At 42.4% G+C, this 22,121-nt stretch overlaps 1 protein-coding gene across 10 annotated transcripts in view; it reads left to right on the forward strand.

The window, feature by feature from the left end:
• The window catches only part of PAM (peptidylglycine alpha-amidating monooxygenase), a 184,921-nt gene that overhangs the window by 61,040 nt on the left and 101,760 nt on the right, over positions 1-22,121 (forward strand). For all 10 annotated transcript variants that reach the window (XM_084833818.1, XM_084833810.1, XM_084833812.1 and 7 more), the window contains 3 exons: positions 923-1,459; positions 2,726-2,846; positions 20,071-20,128. In XM_084833818.1, coding sequence (XP_084689944.1) covers positions 1,368-1,459; positions 2,726-2,846; positions 20,071-20,128 — 271 coding nt within the window. In that variant the 5' untranslated portion in view covers positions 923-1,367. The remainder of the gene's footprint in view (positions 1-922; positions 1,460-2,725; positions 2,847-20,070; positions 20,129-22,121) is intronic.

A 22,121-nucleotide genomic window follows, 5' to 3' on the forward strand; every position in this document is an offset into this window, starting at 1 on the left:
ATCATTACACATTCTAATATTCTGCATACCAAGTAATTCCTGTAGCAGAAATAGTATTAACAAATAAAGCATAGATCAAGAGCATTAATAAACTGAATCAAAAACTGAAATGAAATGAGAATAAAACAGATAATGGGGCGGGGAAAAATAAAGAAAATAATGGGATGTTTAGAACCTAAAGAGGGTCAACTACTGCAATTCTATATTGGGATTTGCTTAAAGCATTGGCACAATCCAGACCAAATTTGCTCATTCATTTAAAGGCTGTCACACATATGTGTGACAAATATGCTGTTTGTCCCTTAGCTGATAGGTCAGAAAGTTAGGTAAGCCATACATTTTTATGTATTTTTAAAATTATACATAAAAATAAATATGAATAAAAATATAAAAATAAATAAAATAAATAAAAATATAAATAAAAATAAAAATGTTTATAAACATTTTTATAAATGTTCTGTCTCTTTAACACCAAATGTAGAATGCTAAGGAAGTTTACATTTGCTCTAAATTGTACAAAAATAATGGATTTTCCTTTATTCTTTATAAAAGTATAATATTTCCCGTGAAATTCGACACTGAATTCTTCTCTGAAGCAGGGAAGTAAACAAATGGATAATAATGAAATGCACTTCAGTTGTCTAAATCCTGTCATTTGAAGCTATTAGGGTGTTTAATAAACTACTTTTGATAGGATTCTCTCTATCATTCACAATAAATGTTACAAAGAATATGTACCACACTTGTGAGAATTACTGTGTAGTATTATGAGGATGGAGGAGGGGGTTGAGTCAACAAAGTTTTTCTGACTTGAGATAAAACTTGTGAAACTCCTAATGTGTGAAAAAGCTTTAGCAAGGATTTGCTAAGAACGAAAGCTGTAATGTGTTAAGTCATCCATTATCTGTTTCTATTTTTACAGGTTCTGAATGATGAATGACATGGGTTTCTATGATGCCACTTGGAGCCTCATTAACTGTGGAATGGATTGATAAAGGAGTCTGGAGATTTGACAGTAGACTGGAGAAATACACCAGGGCTGTGACTTTTGCTTCTGTTATTTTCACTGGACACAAGTACAGTGCATCCTGTCTGCAGAGGAAAGGGACTTTTTCACACCCTCCTCCTCTTCCTACTTTTTGCTGCTTCTAATGAAAACAGCACAGCATTGTCCCACCTTTCTGATTTAGAGCACATCTCTTCCAAGACGGATGGTCTGTCAAAAGCTGTAGGATGCCTGCAGAGAACATCATAATGAAGTAGCGAATTGATAGTGCTTCTGCTGCCTAATTGTCAGGATCACAGCCGATAAAGCTGCACCGCCCTTTCCTTGCTTCCTTAATCGGGTCAGAAACAGCAGGGTGGACATGGCTGGCCTCGTTAACAACCTGCTAATATTGTTCCTTATTTTTCAAAACAGCTGTTTGGCGTTCAGAAGCCCACTTTCTGTCTTTAAAAGGTGGGTTGTGTAGGTGAGATCTACATTGTTTCTCAGTGTGTGCTGCTTACTGTTTCAATCTATTTTCATAATTGTGTTATAGATTTAACAGTGAACTGTCTAGCAAAGCAAACAAAAGCTGTTTTGATCTAGTTGACTTCTTTTGAAATTCTGGTTGTAACTGTTATTGGTTAATGCTAACAGCACTCACTGAAATGTTTATTGTCTTACAAGTATTGGTTCATAATTTTCTTTGCAATGTTGCATGTTAACTTCGAATATAAAACGCATGTGAGCTTCACAGGCTCCATAGTATGTGACGTTTATATATAAAATGCCCTTCCCATACGTCCTTTCTTCTTCCTGGCCTGAAATCTCTTTTTAAAGACCATCAAGTCACTTATCAGTTGTTTGATTAGCTTTTTGGAAGATGTCTGCTTGTATTTCTGGATGCCTTCTTAAGGGGGAGTCAACTGTATTTGCTCACAAGACAATATGGCCCTATGTACAACATACTCACCGTAATTATTACATCAGAAATGTATCCAAAGAGATTTTTAGTATTCGCATTGCATAAAAGGCCTATCATATCTTCCTGTTTTGAAGCTAGAAGATATCTTGTCATTTTACATGTGGTGGTATCTGGATTCACCTGCTATACAAAACCTAAGTAAAAAAATGACTGTGACTGCTTTGGTATTGAAACAAAAGATACAAGGATGTGTGACTAAATAGCAGTTTACAATGACACTTCAGGAGTTGGAAATCCTGTTGTCTGTTTACATACGAAAGGATGTTCCCATACGTCACTGCATTCCACAGAGCATGTGTTGCAGCTGACTGATGCAACCATGATGTGCAGCCCTGTAAGTCTCAGTTCTGAGCCTTGCTTCAAAAAAGTGTGAATCAAGATATCTGTAACGTTAGTTTGATTGGTTGACTGAAACTTATCAAAGATCTTCTCTCTCCAATACAGCCTTTTTCTCAAGGGGTGCATATATCATTTTCCTTTAGTACATATAAACTTATGACATATTAGTTACTATATTACCTTGCATTTGAAATAACTAATATTTTTCTATCACTTAATATTTAATGCTGCTTTATAATCCACACAAACATTTGCTGATAAAAATCTTGTAAATGGATTTCTCAGGAAATGGGATTTTCAGATGATTCTAAAATTCAGTAAACCTAATGCAAAATGGAACATCTACATGACACCCATAAAATGCATTTAAAATACAAGATAGATCTTTAATATTCCTGATCTCTCTTTAATTTTAGGTATAAGGACACTGCCAGATCTCACTCTAATGAATGTCTTGGCAGCAACAAGCAGCTGGTTCCTCTAGGCTTATCAGATTTTGCATTGGACATCCGCATGCCTGGTGTGACTCCTAAGCAGGTGAGAACCGATGGACAAGACCAACTTTATAGCTTTACTATCATTAAAGAAAATAGAGACAATCCTGTAAGCCTCTTAAGTGTGGAGTCACACAATCAGTATGTCTATCTTGTGGTGACTTCTCAGTGGCCCGAAGTTGTGGTCCATGGGGAACTAGGTTGCCCTGCTTCTTCTTTTTGCTTTCCAGAATGCTGGAAGATTGCTTGAAACATGATAGAGTCTGAGAAGGTCTCTGTTAGAACCCTGTGAGAAAAGTGCCTTCCTATGAATCCCAGCATACAGCATCTGTAAAGAATTGGTGGCTGTTTGGTAGTGGTGATGGAAATCGGAATCCTCTCTAGAAGGCCCATTAAAATTAGAGCAGTAGCAACCCAGTTGCATGTGACTCTCTATCCTAAACATTTACATGAATTTAATGGGTCCCATATCCTGGAAACTCATCTCTGCAGTGTTGGCAAAAGTGTACTAGTAGTGTACTAGTTCCAGTCATCCATATACCATACTAAACATTTAGTTGCTGACACAGCAAGACCTACATAAGGGCTATTCACCAGGCTGTGGGTTGCATTTTAAAAAATAAAATAAATTGTGTGTGAAGATAATCCAGATTCACTCAGAGAAGGTGAATTCTGTCTAAATCATGTCAGTTAAATGGACATGATTTCTCTTACTTTGCTTTTTTTTCCTAGTCATCATGGATATGGGAAAGGAGCTCTACAGGGTGCTGAAAGCCCTCATAAAACAGGTTTAAGATGCAGTACTATGCACACTCCCTTGCCTGGGCGTAAACGCTATTGAGCATAGTGGGCTTTATTTCCAAATATGCATAGGATTGTGTTGCACATCATTTTTAGGTAGAACTGCTGATGATTTAATATAGCAGGGGGGTTTTAGGGCTTAGCACCACTTCGATATGAAGCCCGAATAATGAGGGGAAGCAGGCTGTTTCGGAGGTTCCTCAGCATGATACAAAGCGGATCAGCCCAGCACCGAGGCACCACGTCCGCCTCTGAGATTCATAGCTCTTCTTATGCTTTGTGAGCAGCCGAGACAGGCTGTCTCCAAAATGTATCAACTTCTCAAAGATCACATGGACAGGCAGGAGGAGGAGGGGGAGCAGGGAGGCAAAGAAAGGCGGAGGAGGGAGTGTGTTCTGGAGAATCGGAACTCTAGGGCTGAGCCAGGAGTCTCCAATCAGAGACAGTTGTGGAGGAGGGGGGTATATATACTTTGGCAAAAGGCTGCGTTTGTTTATTGTGCGAGGTGGTTGGTTGGGAGAGGACTGTGTTTGGTTAGATCTGGGGTGTGTGCATGTGCACTCATTGCAGCTTCTTCATTTTTCTCCATTGAGCTTTGTGTTTTCTTCATAGTTAGAAACAAACAGTTAGTAGTAGTTAGCTCGCTTGTTCTTCGGTCCCCATTCCCCTGCCGTTCCATTGCTTGCGTTGGTTGGTTCAGACTCAAGAGAGAGCTGCCTGCGTTTATGTTCTAAGTTTGGCAGTTGCTGCAGCTGCCTTGTTCTATTCCAACTCGTTTGTTCTATCTCTTTCTCTCTCTAACTCTGTCTTTCCTTGATGGTTAAAAACAAACAGTAATTATTATTAGCTCACTTGTTTTTTTCTCGTTCCCTTGCTCCACCACCCCCACCCCCACCGTTCCATTGGTGTTGGTTGGGGACTCTGGAGAGGGCTGTGTTTGTTTTTAAAAGTCTAGATAGGACTGTGTTTTAAAAATCTAGGAAAGAAAAAGTAGAGTAGGAAGGAATAATAGAGCAAGCTGCAGTCAGGGCAAAACTTACAAAACAAACATTTACCTCTGTACTTGTTCCTCCATTCCCCTCCGCTTTATTATTCAACAATTTAGTTTTTTCTTTCTTTCTAAATTCTAAAATAAGGAAATATAGCAGCCTGCCTATGCCTTGCCTTATTTTTTTACCCCCCGCCCCCCAGTTCAGAAGTGAATGGTCAGTGTCTGTTCTGGCTTGATCCTCCAAAAACATAAAGAAAGTGATGTTTTTTCTATTCTTTGCTTGCTCTTGGCTCTTACCGGCTCTCCTCCTCCACTCTCTTGTATTTCTTGAACTCTATATGTTTTCCTTGAAAGAAAATTAAATAACAAATAACAAATCCCTTTTCTTTGCTTAGGTAGTTCTGTATTTGCTTTTATTTTGCTCGTGTGTGTGTGTGTGTGTGTATGTGTGCTTGTGCTTGTGCTGTGGTCAAGCAAGCAATACATCCACAATTCAATACAGTGGGCAAAGCACCACAAACATACTTTGTTGTTGTTCAGTCGTTAAGTCGTGTCTGATTCTTCGTGACCCCATGGACCATAGCACGCCAGGCCTTCCTGTCCTCCGCTCTCTCCCGGAGTGTGCTCAAGTTCATATTCATTGCATCGGTGATGCTATCTAGCCATCTCATCCTCTGCCATCCCCTTCTCCTTTTGCCTTCAATCTTTCCCAGCTTCATGGTCTTTTCCAGGGAGTTTTCTCTTCACATTTGGTGGCCAAAATATTTGAGCTTCAGCTTCAGTATCTGTCCTTCCAATGAGCACTCAGGGTTGATTTCCTTTAGGATGGACTGATTTGACCTCCTTGCAGTCCAGGGGACTCGTAAGAGTCTTCTCCAGCACCACAGTTCGAAAGCATCAATTCTTCGGCGCTCAGCCTTCCATATAGTCCAGCTCTCACAGCCATATGTTACGACTGGAAAAACCATAGCTTTGATTATGTGGGCCTTTGTTGGCAAGGTGATGTCTCTGCTTCTTACTATGCTGTCTAGGTTTGCCATAGCTTTCCTCCCAAGGAGCAAGCATCTTTTAATTTCATGGCTACAGTCACCGTCTGCGGTGATCTTGGAGCCCAAGAAAATAAAATCTGTCACTGCTTCCATTTCTTCCCCTTCCATATGCCAGGAAGTGATGGGGCCAGATGCCATGATCTTAGTTTTTTTAATGTGGAGTTTCAAACCAGCTTTTGCACTCTCCTCTTTCACCCTCAACAAGAGGCTCTTTAGATCCTCTTCACTTTCTGCCATTAGGGTGGTATCATCTGCGTATCTGAGGTTGTTGGTAATTCTCCCGGCAATCTTAATTCCGACCTGTGATTCATCCAACCCGGCGTTTCTCATGATGTACTCTGTATATAAGTTAAATAAGCAGGGCGACAATATGCAGCCTTGTCGTACTCCTTTCCCAATTTTGAACCAATTGGTTGTTCCATGTCTGGTTTTTACTGTTGCTTCTTGACCCTCGTACAGGTTTCTCAGGAGACAGGTAAGGTGGTCTGGTACTCTCATCTCTTTAAGAATCTGCCACAGTTTGTTGTGATCCACACAATCAAAGGCTTTAGCATAGTCAATGAAGCAGAAATAGACGTTTTTCTGGAATTCTCTTGCTTTCTCCATGATCCAGCGAAAGTTGGCGATTTGATCTCCAGTTCCTCTGCCTCTTCGAAACCCAGCTTGTACTTCCGGTAGTTCTCGGTTCGCATACTGCTGAAGCCTAGTTTGTAGGATTTTGAGCATCACCTTGCTGGCATGTGAAATGAGCGCAATTGTATGGTAGTTTGAACACTCTTTGGCATTGCCCTTCTTTGGAATTGGAATGTAAACTGACCTTTCCCAGTCATTTGGCCACTGTTGAGTGTTCCAAATTTGTTGGCATATTGAGTGCAGCACTTTAACAGCATCATCTTTTAGGATTTTAAATAGCTCAGCTGGAAGACTGTCATCTCCGCTAGCTTTGTTGTTAGTCATGCTTCCTAAGGCCCACTTGACTTCACTCTCGAGGATGTCCGGCTCAAGTTCAGTGACCGCACTATCATGGCTATCAGGGACATTCAGATCTTTCCTGTATAGTTCTTCTGTGTATTCTTTCCACCTCTTCTTAATCTCATCTGCTTCTGTTAGGCCCCTGCCTTCTTTGTTCTTTATCATGCCCGTCTTTGCACAAAACGTTACCTTGATATCTCCGATTTTCTTGAAAAGATCTCTAGTCTTTCCCATTCTATTGTTTTCCTTGATTTCTTTGCATTGTTCATTTAAGAAGGCCTTCTTGTCTCTCCTTGCTATTCTCTGGAACTCTGCATTCAGTTGGATATATCTTCCCCTTTCGCCTTTGCTTTTCGCTTCCCTTCTTTTTTCAGCTACTTGTAAAGCCTCATCAGACAGCCACTTGGCTTTCTTGCATTTCTTTTTCTTTGGGATGGATTGAGTTGCTGCCTCCTGAACAATGTTATGGACCTCCGTCCATAGTTCCTCAGGCACTCTGTCTATCAGGTCTAATCCCTGAAATCTATTCCTCACTTCCACGGTATATTCATAAGGGATATGATTTAGGTCATACCTGAATGGTTTAGTGGTTTTCCCTACGTTCTTCAATTTCAGCCGAAATTTTGCAAGAGGCAGTTCATGATCTGAGCCACATTCAGCTCCAGGTCTTGTTTTTACTTACTGTATAGAGCTTCTCCATCTTTGGCTGCAAAGGACATAATCAATCTGATTTCGATACTGACCATCTGGTGATGTCCATGTGTAGAGTCACCTCTTGTGCTGTTGGAAAAGAGTGTTTGCTATGATCAGCGTGTTCTCTTGACAAAACTCTATTAGCCTTTGCCCTGCTTCATTTTGCACACCAAGGCCATGCTTGCCTGTTATCCCGGTGATTTCTTGACTTCCTACTTTAGCATTCCAATCCCCTATGATGAAAAGGACATCTTTTTTTGGTGTTAGTTCTAGAAGATGTTGTAGGTCTTCATAGAACCGATCAACCTCAGCTTCTTCGGCATCAGTGATTGGGGCATAGACTTGAATTACTGTGATGTTGAATGGTTTGCCTTGGATTCGTACCAAAATCATTCTGTCATTTTTGAGATTGTACCCCAGTACTGCTTTTCCCACCCTTTTGTTGACTATGAGTGCTACTCCATTTGTTCTAAGGGATTCTTGCCCACAGTAGTAGATATAATGGTCACCTGAATTAAATTCTCCCATGCCTGTCCATTTTAGTTCGCTGATTCCCAAGATGTTGATGTTCAATCTTGCCATCTCATGTTTGACCACCTCCAGCTTACCTTGATTCATTGATCTTACATTCCAGCTTCCTAAACAATATTGTTATTTACTCCACTGTGTCGCAAAACAAGCCAGCCCAGTGAGGCATCTTCTTTGGGGTCTTGGCAGGGGCAGAGGTGGCCGAGGTGCTGCTGTCACTAGCAGCGCCATTAGGCAAGCTGGCTCTCCCCCAGTCTGGATAGTATGTCCCAGTGCAGTAGGGCAGCAGACTGCAGAGGCCAGCTACAGGGCCCGAAGGTCACTGTTCGAGGAGGCTGGTGGATGCAGTAGTAGCACTCTTGGCAAAGGAGGAGCAGCAGCATCTCCTTCTGTAGTAGAATAGGGGAGCCCACTGCTGGATGTTTGATCAGAGGTGTCTGATGTCCTCAGTTTGGTGGAGGGCGAAGCAGAGGAGACGCTCCAGGGTGTGTTGGAGGAGGAGCAGCAGCAGGCAGAGGCTCCAGCACCTGACCTCTCTTCCATTGTTCCCCCTGCTTGTGCATTGCCCCACCGGACCCAAGGCAGGCAGTCTGTGTCTCCTCCACAGAAACATCAGGGCAGCATCGTGTGGGACCACTTTGAGGTGGGAGTGGATGCCACCACTGCTGTCTGCCTCCACTGCATGGAGTCTCTGAGCAGGGGGAAACAGCCAGGGCACTACAACACCAGCAGCCTGCTCGTGCACGTAAGGAGGCTCCACCAATCAGTCTTGCTCAGGGCAGAGGCCCCCACATCCCAGCAGGTTTTTATTTTTATTTATTATTAAATTTATTAATCGCCCATCTGGCTGGTCACCCAGCCACTCTGGGCGATGTACAACATACAATAAAAACAGTTTAAAACAATAAAATTCTACAATAAAAACATTTTCTAAAATACCCTAACCCACCCCAAATGCCTGCCTGAACAACAACGTTTTTAATGCACGACGGAAGCTCATTAAAGAGGGGGCATGACGGAGTTCCCTAGGGAGGGAGTTCCACAGAGTGGGGGCCACCACAGAAAAGGCCCTCTCCCTCTTCCCCACCAGTCTAGCTGTCCTGGCTGATGGGACAGAGAGAAGGCCATCCGAGGCTGATCTTGTTAAGCGGCCTGTCTGGTGCTGCTGGAGGCGCTCCTTAAGATAGGCTGGGCCGGAACCATATAGGGTTTTAAAGGTCAAAACCAACACCTTGAATTTGGCCCGGAAAACAACTGGTAACCAGTGCAACTCCTTCAGCACTGGAGTGATGTGATCTCGCCGGCGGCTGCCTTTAATCAGGCGAGCCGCCGCGTTCTGTACCAGCTGCAGTTTCCAAACCGTCTTCAAGGGTAACCCCACGTAGAGCGCATTACAGTAGTCTAAACGAGAGGAGACCAGGGCATGTACTACCGATGGGAGCAGATGGTCGGGAAGGAAGGGGCGCAGCCGCCATATCAGATGGAGTTGATACAGCGCTGTCCGGCTCACAGCTGACACCTGAGCCTCCATGGACAGCTGGGAGTCCAAAATGACCCCCAGGCTGCGGACCTGGTCTTTCAAGGGTAGCCGTACCCCATTCAACACCAGATCAACATCCCCCAGCCTCCTCTTGTCTCCCACCAAAAGTACCTCGGCCTTGTCAGGGTTCAGCTTCAGCTTATTCCTCCCCATCCAGCTACTCACCGTCTCCAGACATTTGGACAGGGATTCTACGGCCAACCTTGGTGAAGATTTAAACGAGAGGTAGAGCTGCGTGTCATCCGCATATTGATGACACTGCACCCCAAACCTCCTGATGATAGCCCCCAGCGGCTTCACATAGATGTTAAATAGCATCGGGGAGAGGATGGAACCCTGTGGCACCCCACAAGTAAGTGGCCACGGGTCCGAAACCTCCTCTCCCAGTGCTACCATCTGGTACCTGCCGGAGAGGAAGGACCGGAACCACCGCAATACGGTGTCTCCAATGCCCAACCCCTCCAGACGGTCCAGGAGGATACCGTGGTCAACGGTATCGAAAGCCGCTGAGAGGGCGAGGAGAACAAGGAAGGAGCATTCACCCCTATCCAGAGCCCTCCTCATATCATCCACCAAGGCGACCAAGGCCGTTTCTGTCCCATGCCCAGGCCTGAAGCCCGACTGAAATGGGTCTAGATAATCAGTTTCTTCCAAGTGTGCCTTCAACTGCACCGCCACCACCCGCTCAATCAAAAGGTTGGCAGCAGGGGCAAACATAAGGCTGGTAGTGCTGCTGGAACTCCTGCAAGCTCTCCATCTCTCACCCCCAAGAGGCTTAGGCAGGCCACCATGGAGGAGATGGGTCAGGGGAAGTACGGGTCGACCAGGTGGAGGTTTCCAGCATTCAAAAATTAGTGGCCCTTCTGACTGTGTTCATTCAAGATACATTCAAAATACTCATTTAGTGTGTGCTAGAAATAAACAAAAGCACATAAAAAATAACCTCTTCCAGCCTGTCTGCCAGGTAATGTGTGTATTCAGCTACAGAGAGGCTGAGCCAGTGATTCTTCTGAATAAGGGTTGTTTTGCACTTCACCGAATCCTGCAGCAGAGATTAGGGATAGTGATCTCTGCTTCAACACTTTCCCTTCTGAGTTTGGTCTGAGTTTCTGGGAATATCAAATTCAACCTGCTCCTAACACCCAAGCCACTGGGCCAAACTTCCTGGGCTTTGGGGGTGTGATGCCATCAAGGGGGGCTGGGAGAGGCCAAGGTGTCATGTTCATGTGTGGAAACAGGGAGAAGTTACAGCTCTTTGCTTTGAGAGTCTCTGTGGAAAACATCAAACTCCATCTAGAACAAAAACCACTGGGCCAAACTGTCTGACATTTTGCAGGTGGCCTCTTCTCCAGGGGCGTGGAGAGGTCCCCAAATTTCATGTCTGTATCATAAAAATTAAAAAAAGGGTTTTCCCATGCAAGTCAATGGGAAAATGCCAAAAACGGGCGATCCAGATAGCCAAATCTTGCTTCGGATTCAGATCCGAGTCAAAGTGGAGGGGGTCCGAATTGGTCCGAGGCACATAGGGGCTGCTTCAGAAGATCTGAAGCGGCATCTGAAGCGGATCTGGGGGTCCATGCACAGCCCTAGTTTTTCTACTTTTTTTCTTACTTTTTTAACGGCTTCAGAAGCATGACAAGAATAGGATGTTCTTCAGCAAGTGAGAGGACTAATTGTTGCAGACAGCACTTTCAAAAATGGAAGAAAAACAAGGGATTTCATTATTGGGGAGCATTTCCTGGAACTTATTATTAGAGCCAGCTGTTTCAATTTATTAGCTGCAAAAGAGACGGAAAAATGAAGTAGGACTCAAGTGAAAATATTCTGTATAAAAGCTCTTCTCGTTTTTGAAATTAAACTGTAAGTACTTAGAATTTGTACGTGTATGAAATGTGTGTGCTACCCAACTGAAAGCTGTGTTAGAAAATAAGCAGACATCACAGTAAAGTCTAGGCTTTAATCTATGAGTGTTTTTAGGATGAAGTGCTCTTCATCCTATACTGATAAGCACAATATGCTCTATTCTTCTTCAGTTGTAGTAGTAGTAGTAACACACTTTTTAAAATCCTCTTCCTCCAAGAAACTTTGGGCAGAACATATAGTCGGTCTCCCCAGCTGCTTCCCCATCTTATCCTTGCAAAAACCCCTTTGATGTAGCTTAGTGTGAGACAGTGGGGCTGTTTGCATGTAACACCATGAGATGCTCTGTGTGGGGGGAAACAATGCTTGCACTACAGTCTGAAAGAATGCAGTATTCATTTGGAATAATTCTAAGCACTGTCAGCAGGGTTGTGTGTAGTATGCATGCAGATGGCATAACTGAATGTAGAATTCTTCATCTCAGTTGATTAATTAGAACAATTGGCCTTTTATATCAAGGCTTGTATTTCAAGGAACAAGGACACTTTTAAGTAGCTTACTGGTAAAGACGGAAAAATATTATCTTGCATCAATCTCCGATTGCTAATTGGGCTGCAGATCTTTGCTCTTTGTTCAAAGTAAGGCATTTACATCTTACATTTGAGTCTTGCTCAAATGTACGTACAGGAAGTGGAAGGAAGGCCAAGCTACAAAGGAAGGGTACAGGCAGGTAGCATAGAATTACAGGGATGACATCAGGGAGGCTAAAGCTGAGAATGAGCTGAGGTTAGCGAGGGATGCTACAAGCAACAAAAAAGCTTTCTTCAGCTACGTGCATAGTAAAAGACAGAGGAAAGAAATGGTGGTTCAGCTATTAAATAAGGATGGCAAAATGATAACAGATGACAAAGAAAAGGCAGAGGTGCTCAATTCCTACTTTGGCTCAGTCTTCTCCCAAAAGAGGGTCTATGACCCCCTGGCAAAGGCGAAGTACAGGCTGAAGGGGCAGGATTGCAGCTTGAGATCGATAGGCATATGGTCAAGGAACACCGAATTACTTTGAATGAGTTCAAATCTCCAGGGCCAGATTAACTGCATCCTAGAGTAATAAAGGAACTGGCAGAAGAACTCTCAGAACCGCTGTCTATTCTCTTGGAGAAAACATGGAGGACGGGGGAAGTGCCAGATGACTGGAGGAGGGCTAATGTTGTTGCTGTCTTCAAAAAAGGGTAAAAAGGAGGAACCTGGGAACTACAGACCAGTCAGTCTGACATCAATCCCTGGGAAAATTCTGGAGCAGATTCTAAAGCAATCCATCTGTAAGCACCTTGAAAACAATGCAGTGTACTCGAATCCAACATGGATTTGTCAAGAACAAATCCTGTCAGACGAATCTGATCTCATTTTTTGATCAAGTATCCTCCCTTGTGGACCCTGGGAATGCTGTAGACATCATATACCTCGACTTCAGCAAAGCTTTTGACAAAGTGCCCCATGATATCCTGATCAGCAAACTAGCTCAAAGTGGGCTAGATGAAACAACCATCTGGTGGAGCCACAGTTGGCTACAGAATCAGACTCAAAGAGTGCTTATCAATGGGACCTTCTCAAGCTGGGGAGAGGTAACGAGTGGGGTACCGCAGGGCTCAGTCCTGGGCCCAGTGCTCTTCAACATTTTATTAATGACTTGGAGGAGGAGGTGCAGGGAATGCTAATGAAATTTGCAGATGACACAAAATTGGGCGGGATAGCTAATACTTTGGAAGACAGAAACAAAATTCAAAGTGATCTGGACAGACTGGAGCTCTGGGCAGAAAATAACAGAATGACATTTAATAGGGATAAATGCCAAGTTCTGCACCTAGGAAAAAGAAACCAAATGCACGGTTACAAGATAGGGGATCTGTGGATCAACAACACTATAAGCGAGAAGGATCTTGGAATTGTTGTCGATCACAAGCTGAATATGAGCCAACAATGTGATGTGGCTGCCAAAAAGGCAAATGTTATTTTGGGCTGCATTAATAGAAGCATAGCTTCCAAATTCCGTGAAGTACTAGTTCCCCTCTACTCAGCACTGGTTAGGCCTCATCTGGAGTACTGTGTCCAGCTCTGGGCACCACACTTTAAGAAAGATGCAGACAAGCTAAAGAAGGTTCAGAGGAGGGCAACAAAGATGATTAGGGGACTGGAAACAAAGCCCTATGAAGAGAGACTGAAAGAACTGGGCATGTTTAGCCTAGGGATGGCAGAGAATTCCGCCACGGATTCCAGTGAAGCTGGAACCATGGCCAGGCTGCTGCAGCCGCCATTGGCGTCTTTGCAGCCGTGATAGGCTATGTAAGAATTTACGTAGCCTATTATGGCTAACTCCCCCCCCCAAAAAAAACACCAGCGTATGCAAATGGAGGCGGCTACGGCGGCCGCCATTTGCGTTCCCTATTTTTCGCCGTTCTAGCCTACGTAAATATTTACTTAGGAAATTACGGCGAAAAGAAAAGGGAAGCGCAAATAGCGTAGTGGGCGCTATTTGCGTTCTTTTTTTCCCGTCGTTTTGTCCTATGTAAATATTTACGTAGGCTTTTACGGCGAAAAAAAAAGAAACACAAATAGCGCCCACTACGCTAGTTGCGGTTCCCTTTTTTTTCTGCCGTAATTGCCTACGTAAATATTTACGTAGGCTAGAACGGTGAAAAATAGGGAACGCAAATGGCGGCCGCCGCCATTTGCGTACGCCGTTGTGGGGTTTTTGCCCAGCCGTGATAGGCTATGTAAAGACTTACGTAGCCTATCACGGCTGCCTGGCTGGACGCAAATGGCGGCCGCTACGACGGCCGCCATTTGCGTCCGCACCAGCCAGTCCGCAGCCGGAAATCTGGCTGCGGACGGCCCTGGCTGGCCAGCTGCTCCGCGGAGCCACCGCGGAGCAGAGCCGGCCGGGCAGGATTCCGGGGGAAGGACCGGATCGCCTCCCCCCCCCGTTGAGGATTCCGGGGGGAGGGATAGAGTGCCTCCCTCCCACCACGAACACAATCCGCAAAAAGGTAAGTGACTTTCGTACATCCCTAGTTTAGCCTTGAGAAGAGAAGATTGAGGGGACATAAGAAAGCGCTCTTCAAGTACTTGAAAGGTTGTCACAGAGAGGAAGGCCAGGATCTCTTCTCGATCATCCCAGAATGAAGGACACGGAATAATAGGCTCAAGTTAGAGGAAGCCAGATTCCGGCTGAACATCAGGAGAAACGTCCTGATTGTTAGAGCAATACGACAGTGGAACCAATTCCAATTGTGGTAGAGTCCACTAGGGAGGTAGCTGGCTCTCCCACACTGGAGGCATTCAAGATGAGGCTGGACAGCCATCTGTCAGGGATGCTCTGACTTGGATTCCTGCATTGAGCAGTGGGGTGGACTCAGTCCTGAAGGTCCCTTCCAACCCTACTGTTCTATGATTCTATGATACTATCCCTGGAAAATGTATCCTTTCAAAGCTATTTAATTTATATGGAGGCAGTATGTGAAAATGGCTTGCTGTCATTTAAATTGTGCATAAGCATGACTTGCTATTCAGGACTTGCAAAAAAACAGGTTTGGCTGTACAGGATATGTGCTGCCTATTAATGTTAAGGGTAAGTTGTTATGTAATAAAAAATCATGCCCAAATTAATCCTCTTTTCTCCCAAATCTATAGCATCTCATAGACCAAAAATGAATTTCATGATCCTTCTTTTATATGGGCAAGTTTGAATCCAGAACTTCAAGCTGCATGAATGATTTCTGATGTCTGTTATCAATGTTTTTTTTCTTAGATTTTTATTATTACTAATTTATTACTAATCATTAATTGTTACTAGGCTTTCCAGGATGGCTAGCCCCTCTGGATTACCTGCCTCTTTCTGTAGCAGCCACATCAAAAACACACGCAAAAGCAACCATAACATTAGCACCTTTGAACTTGATAAGGTTTACTATTTTGATGTTAAAAACAATCTTCAATATGCAAAAATCAAATTAACAGAGCATTTGCATGAAATGCATGGGAAAAGAAGTAGGGTCAAGGCAATTTAAGAATTCATGATTCAATTTTAGTATCTGGAAAGTATATAGGAACTCTTCAGGTATGTGTGCTTAACAATAAGGTGGTTCAGTTTGTGCATTATGTGCAAGCGCTCTCAAATTGTGAATGTTGTAAATGTTATATAATGTTTGCTTGCAGACTAATATACAAAATAATGACAGAAGATTGCAGAGCAATTGACATTTTCAGTGCTCATTTATTTTTGTTTATTAATAGGAGTGTATCCATTAGCGTAGATGACTATCAACCACTGACAGTTTGAAACATAAAGAGCAACGAGTCTTTGTACAGTCATTAGAGTTCTCTCTCTTTGTGTGAATTATTTACTTTGAATTGATGAACTGGGCTGAATTTTTAAATGTTTCATTGTAACATTGATTATTGAAGAGAAACTGTATACATGCATATAACCACCTACTTTCTTTGTTGAATAATGTTGTTGTTGTTCAGTCGTTAAGTCATGTCTGACTCTTCGTGACCCCATAGACCATAGCACACCAGGCCTTCCTGTCCTCCGCTCTCTCCCGGAGTGTGCTCAAGTTCATATTCATTGCATCGGTGATGCTATTTAGCCATCTCATCCTCTGCCGCCCCCTTCTCCTTTTGCCTTCAATCTTTCCCAGCATCAGGGTCTTTATTGTTGAATAATAGTGATGTATAAAATCCTGTTAAGCTATCACTCTGAACTGGAGCAAATAAAGATCTGTAATTAGACTGGTCCCAAGATCTTGGGTATTCTATATATTGGAGGTATATAAGGAAAGAAAAATATGTTACATACTATGTCATGTTACTGAAATTTTTGATAGTTTTGTGATTTTACGTAAGCTGCCTTCGGAGGGGTTTTTGCCATGAAAGGTGGCCTGAAATATTTCAAATTAAAAAAATATTAAAATTGTTGCAGTACTTTGGGATTTGTGATTTTCTTCAATATCCTCTGCAAAATCAAGAGTGTGAGATTTTAAAAATATTCTTGGGAAGAAGTGATTAAATTACAGGATGATGGTTTTCATTTTGAGAGGAGAAAATATCTTCTCTTGAAAAGACTTCTGACTACTTGACAATCGTGGACTTTTACCCTCCCCGACTTTTACCCTCCCCCCCCCCCCAGTATTTGGCACGCTCTCTCTGCATTGCTATGAACATTGCAGGCCTGCATCTTCCTTTGTTTGCTGCTTCCCACTTGCCCTTGAAAGTCTTTGGCAAGTAGGGACAGTGCCAGGAAAAAACTAGACCCATGGGAGCCCCCAGTGTTCACAGATGATATTAATGAGCTAGATGGACCCCCCTTTTCACTTCCTCTATTTTCTTCTTGTGTTTGTTCTACCTCATGTCCATGACTTCTCAGTGTGACTCACCTCCTGGTCTGAGAAGTCATTCACCTACTTATGCAACTTCCATGTTAGAAATATTTCCTTAAAAACAAGATGCAGAAAAAATATTTTTATCCTAATAGCAAAGCTAAAAATAGCACATTTGACAAAGTGCACATTCGTCCTTGGTTAACTACGGAAAGCAAAAATAAATAAATAAAGTAAAATGTTTCTCATAGTTTTAATGCCAAATGTTCAGTCTTTGAAAAAGTTACCCTCCTGTGACTGAGTTTCAGCAACTAGTTTTAATTGGAATTCATTGCATTTTCCTGTTCTCATTCTCATGGGAGAAAGTGCCTTGTTTAATTCTTCTATCTGATGACATACAATGAGTAAGAGACAAAATACTCGGATAATCTGTACTTTCTTCCTGCTGGGTTTTTCAGCAGTTTTCAGTAAACTAGTTGGTATTTGGCACATGTTTTGGTAAACTGAAAACGTATGTAAGGCAATACCATTCAATCTGCCCAATTTTAATATTAATAATTTAACAAATTCACAAGCCCATTGTAAATGGCCACTGATTTAGTCAGTGGCCAAGATTGAATGATAAGCAATGGTTTGTCCCCTGTTCTTGCTTCCTCTGGTGTGAGGAAATATTAGAAGCTTTTACTTCTGATTTCAATTAACCACAATTTACAGTAAAGTTATGGTGTATAGAGAGAAGCTTGCTGGCCATTGAACATAGAACTAGAACCTAGGGATCAAATGAAAATTTCCTCCAGGAGGAAGTTTTTGATTTCTGACATATTTTTCTTTGGACATACAGATTCAGTTATAAGTATCTTGTACTGTATAGGATTTACGTAGGTATACTTCCTTGTATAAATAATAGGCTCATAGTCCATCTTGAATATTTCTGCCAAAATTTGGAAGGGCAAAAGGATGTACCTGGAATTCAACTGGTACAATTATTTTGTGTCTCTTTAAAGTGGGGGAGGTAATAAATACTTACATTTTAAATTTTGGAATATGGGCTGTACTGACTGTTAGAAAGGCTTTGATTTTTGAAACACGAGCAACTTACAGTCATTAAACTAGCACAGAGGCTCCTTAAAATATGAGATAGGTAGCTCATGTACATCTTGTATTCCACTATAGCATGTATCTTCTGGTACCACTGAAGTAACTGATGTCAGTGCAGAGTTGTCATGTTCCAATTTGCTCTTAAGATCATTACAAATTGTGCCTAGTCTTGCTCATCTCACTCTCACTTGCTTACTTATAAAGGAAGCATTACCTTGATTAACTTTCATTAATGTTAATTGAGTTGAGGATCATACTGACACCATTATGGATTTCCAGTCTTTATATTCTCTATGGCCAGAGTAGACTAATTTTGTTTAATATTATATAAGAACAAGGGCATGGATAGAAGAGGGTGTGTTACTTGGAAAGTTGTGGGTTGCCTTGAATTACTTTAGATTTGGGGTTTTCCCACAGGTGTCTTTCAAGCACATATCTGCCAAGACATTTTGAAAGGGCTTGGAAGTATATTTAAGGCACAAATCTATAGCATGCTCTTGGCTTGTTCCCATTGTTGATCGTAGCTTAATGTATTGTTCAACCACCCAATGTCCCTGGCACCCCACACCATATCAGCACACGTGTGGTCTCCTTGACTTCTGTCAAGGGCTCCTTGGAGGGCTCTCTCAGTCTAATCCAGTAGCCAAGTCCAGACGCAGACAAAGGGATTCTCTTCAAAGCTTTATTCTTCTTTTACAACTTACAACTCTACAGGTAGCAACTAGATCTGAGCAGCAGCATCCTTATGCCCTAAGTTGGAACACTTGGTCCCCGTTTGAAAAGCAATTACTGGCAGACCCCTGAATATAAGGACTAGGGAGAATCCCTCCCCTTTTCCCTTGGATCCTCTGGGTGCAACCGTTCTTTGAGCGCCAACCGGGCGCTACGCCTCCTTTCCGCGCTCTCCATTTGGCGCCTCTCTCTGAGTCTGCGCCGCGCATCCAACCAGTCTGCTATCGGTGCTGGGTCACTCCCTGGACTGCTTTCTAATCTAGGAATGTGGGTGGGAGGAAACTCTGTCAGCTGCGAGCCCTGGGAAAAAGGGGCGCGCTCCTCTCCCAGGAGCGACTGCTCTTCCTCCGAATCAGAACTACTCTGGGATTCTATGGGCTCAGTGTCCACCCTGACAACTTCCTTGCCCTTACAGGAAAGAAATATGCTACCTTCTTGCTTAAGGAGACCCTTCCACTTCACTCTTCCAAAGGTTCCTATATAGACCTACAGCACTGACTACTGCAAGCTATAAATCTACATTTCCCTTAGCCTAGAAGCTGCTGTTACATGGCCATAGCATACCCATATTAATCACTCAGATCAGATCAGATTGGTTTATTTTTATATAGTTAGCAGACCATTACAAAACAAGCATTTGACAAAAGATACTGGATATCAATAGAAAGATAACATATTTACATAGTTAACACAAACCTAGATCATATAGAATAAAGTTTATACGTATCTGTACAAAATTATATAAAATCACTCATAAAGTTAAAATTCTGAATCTACAAGGCACAGTGTTCTTCTTTAAGAATTTTCCCTAACACCAATAACTGTAGATAGAAAATGTGCAGTCTTTGCTGTGATGCTGGGAAAGATTGAAGGCAAAAGGAGAAGGGGGCGGCAGGGGATGAGATGGCTAGATAGCATCGCCAGTGCAATGAATATGAACTTGAGCGTACTCCGGGAGAGAGTGGAGGACAGGAAAGCCTGGCGTGCTATGGTCCATGGGGTCACAAAGAGTCGGACACAACTTAACGACTGAACAACAACAACAATCCAACTTGCCCACCAAGTAAATAGATTACAGTCTCATGGGCAGTTCTTCCCAAATCTCTCTCCAAAATCTGACCCAAATATGTTTTGTTAGCACATTATAAAAAGGACAATATATAATATATACAAGATTTTCCACCTGTTTTAAACCACAGAAAACAGGTACGCTCAAAGTATGTCGTATTTCTATACCTTCTTTCTAACACAGCTGAAAGTATCAGATTTAACTGAGCTTTAGTAATTACTCAATAATTAATGTAGTTGGGGTACTGTGTATACATTTCATAATGCCTGTCCTAGCTAATGCATGTGAAAGTTCCCTCAAAAAGCACTATCTAAAAGAAAGTAAGAAAGAAGAGGTATTTGTGGTTTTCTTAGCAAGCTCATTATATAGACAGACTTTTATTTACAATGTAATTCTGGCTATATTCAAGGTCAGCTGTTGCGAAAATTGGTATTTATATGAAAGGTTAACAGGGTTTTTTTGGAATTTGCAATTTCAACTTATGGAGAGAGAGAAAAAGCCTAACCCTTTTCTGTTGTTGTTTTTTTACCCCACCATCTTTGTCTGCAATTCCTGATAGTCTGATACCTACCTTTGCATGTCTCTTCGTTTGCCAGTGGAGGAAGAAGCCTATGTAGGTGAGTACTACCCAAGCATAAGAAAATCATGGTCAAACCTAGTATGAATCAGTCAAGGCTTCTCTTGCTTGCTTGTAGCTTAATCTTTTCCATCAGAGTTCCTGTTATGCATTCATCATGCCTAATGCAGAAGCAGAACTAGAGGGAACCACTTAAGGTGGGGATAACAAACTGTATCAGGAGAGACTCATGAGTAATAGTACTTAAGGAGTTTTGTGTAGATGCCTTTGGCAGCTGAGCCCAAGCTTTCCCATTTGTAAAGTATTGGCTTTCTGTCTGGGGCTGGATACTTAATTCCAGTCCATTGCACAAGCTGTTTATTTACCTGCTGATACAGGCTGTAAATCTCTCTGCACTTACAATAAGCATTGGGAACAGCAAGATCTTACCTGTCTGCAAAATATGCTTGCTTTATGTTGAGGCATGGATGAGATGACAGGTAAATGACAGGACCTACCACAGCACTCTATCAGTGTTTAATTTAAGTAAGTAGGCCCGTGAAGAAAACGCCATCTGTTTAGTGTATTCACTCAGTAATCTTAATTTTTATTCCACTCTGCTTGCAAACATTTACCTACACTGTGGGTGTCAATAGCAGAATGAAAATGTATGATGATAGCAACACTTCAAAAAATTGTCACTTGCGTTTCCAAAGAGATTAGTTATTTCTTAATACATTTTAACTATATACATACAAGGTAGTTGATGAGTGATAAAAGTTCCCCCACCCCAATTCTTTGAAAGAGGGCTTAAGAGTGAAATGAAGCTGCTGCTGTTGCGTCCCATTCTCATGGCCAAATGGGCTGAGGGAAAGACAGTGGAAGTTTCAATGGAAGTTCCTTTAGAAGGCATGATTTGACAGCATCTTTGTTTTAAAATTTCTGATATGATATTTTAGTAATTATACTACCATTTGCTGGTTTGAAGGCTCTCAAGAGCCTAATTTGGGCTACAGGTTGCCTTATATTTTACATTCTATAAACCAGGGGTGGGCAACATGTGGCCTGAGGGGAACATGTGGCCTGTGGGCCACATGCGGCCCAATGTGGCTCTTGCTACTCCCCACTGCCCACACACCCTGAAAAAAAACCAAGTTGGTTTTCTCCATTTTGGCCTTCCACAGTGCTCTGGATGCCATTTTTTTCCTCAGTGGGCTTGTTTTGGCCTACAACTCCCTTCAGCCCTAGCCAGCATAGCCAATAATAATGAATGATGGGAGTTGTAGGCCAAAACATTGGAGGACCACAAACTGTGCTCTACAGAGTGCTGCTAGTACACCAGGATGATAAACCCCAGGGGTCCTTGGGAGTCATGGTTTTTCCAAGGCTATTGCCATTGCAGAATTGAAGTTGGAGTTACATTTTACTCTTGCATTCAAAATTGTTTCCTTTTCGAACAGGTAAGAGAAAGAATTCTGCTTCTCTTCTGAGCAATGCCAAAGCTGGCTCACATTCTCACATAGTAGGCAGTTCCCTCTTGGCGTATGTATTTCTGTTGTATTTTATATGTGGGGTGATTCATTATCCAATCATGGCTGATACAGAAATGAGGCGGAAATATCTGCCTCCGGTAGGCTGATTGGATGGAGAGAAGGTCAGAGCAGTGCATCCTATAATCACACAGTGGTAAGCAGCCTTTTCTGGGGGTAGCTGCTGTGGGCTGACAGGAGCCTTTTATGATCTGATTTTACTTTATTTTTTCGTGGCACACTGTAAGTCTGTTATGATGCATAGTTTGGAAATGGCTGCTATGCCGTGTGTTCACAGGACTTTTCTACTTGGATCTTGTAAAATCAGCCTTAATATTTAAGTAATTCTATGTTTAGGACTGTTAATTAAAATGCTGCAGTAATATCCAGTGTTATTTAATTTGTGGTGTGTCTACCGTTCTTTGAACTAGTATTTATAAGAATTTAATTGGCATTAAATATCCTCAACAGTAGTTGTTATCTCTGGTGTTATTTATATGCTAGAAACACTCCTATTAAGATCTA

Source organism: Heloderma suspectum, chromosome 2 (genome assembly GCF_057233095.1).
Source record: "Heloderma suspectum isolate Gila_16-S chromosome 2, 16-S_ref, whole genome shotgun sequence".
In the NCBI taxonomy this organism is placed as follows: Eukaryota; Metazoa; Chordata; class Lepidosauria; order Squamata; family Helodermatidae; genus Heloderma; species Heloderma suspectum.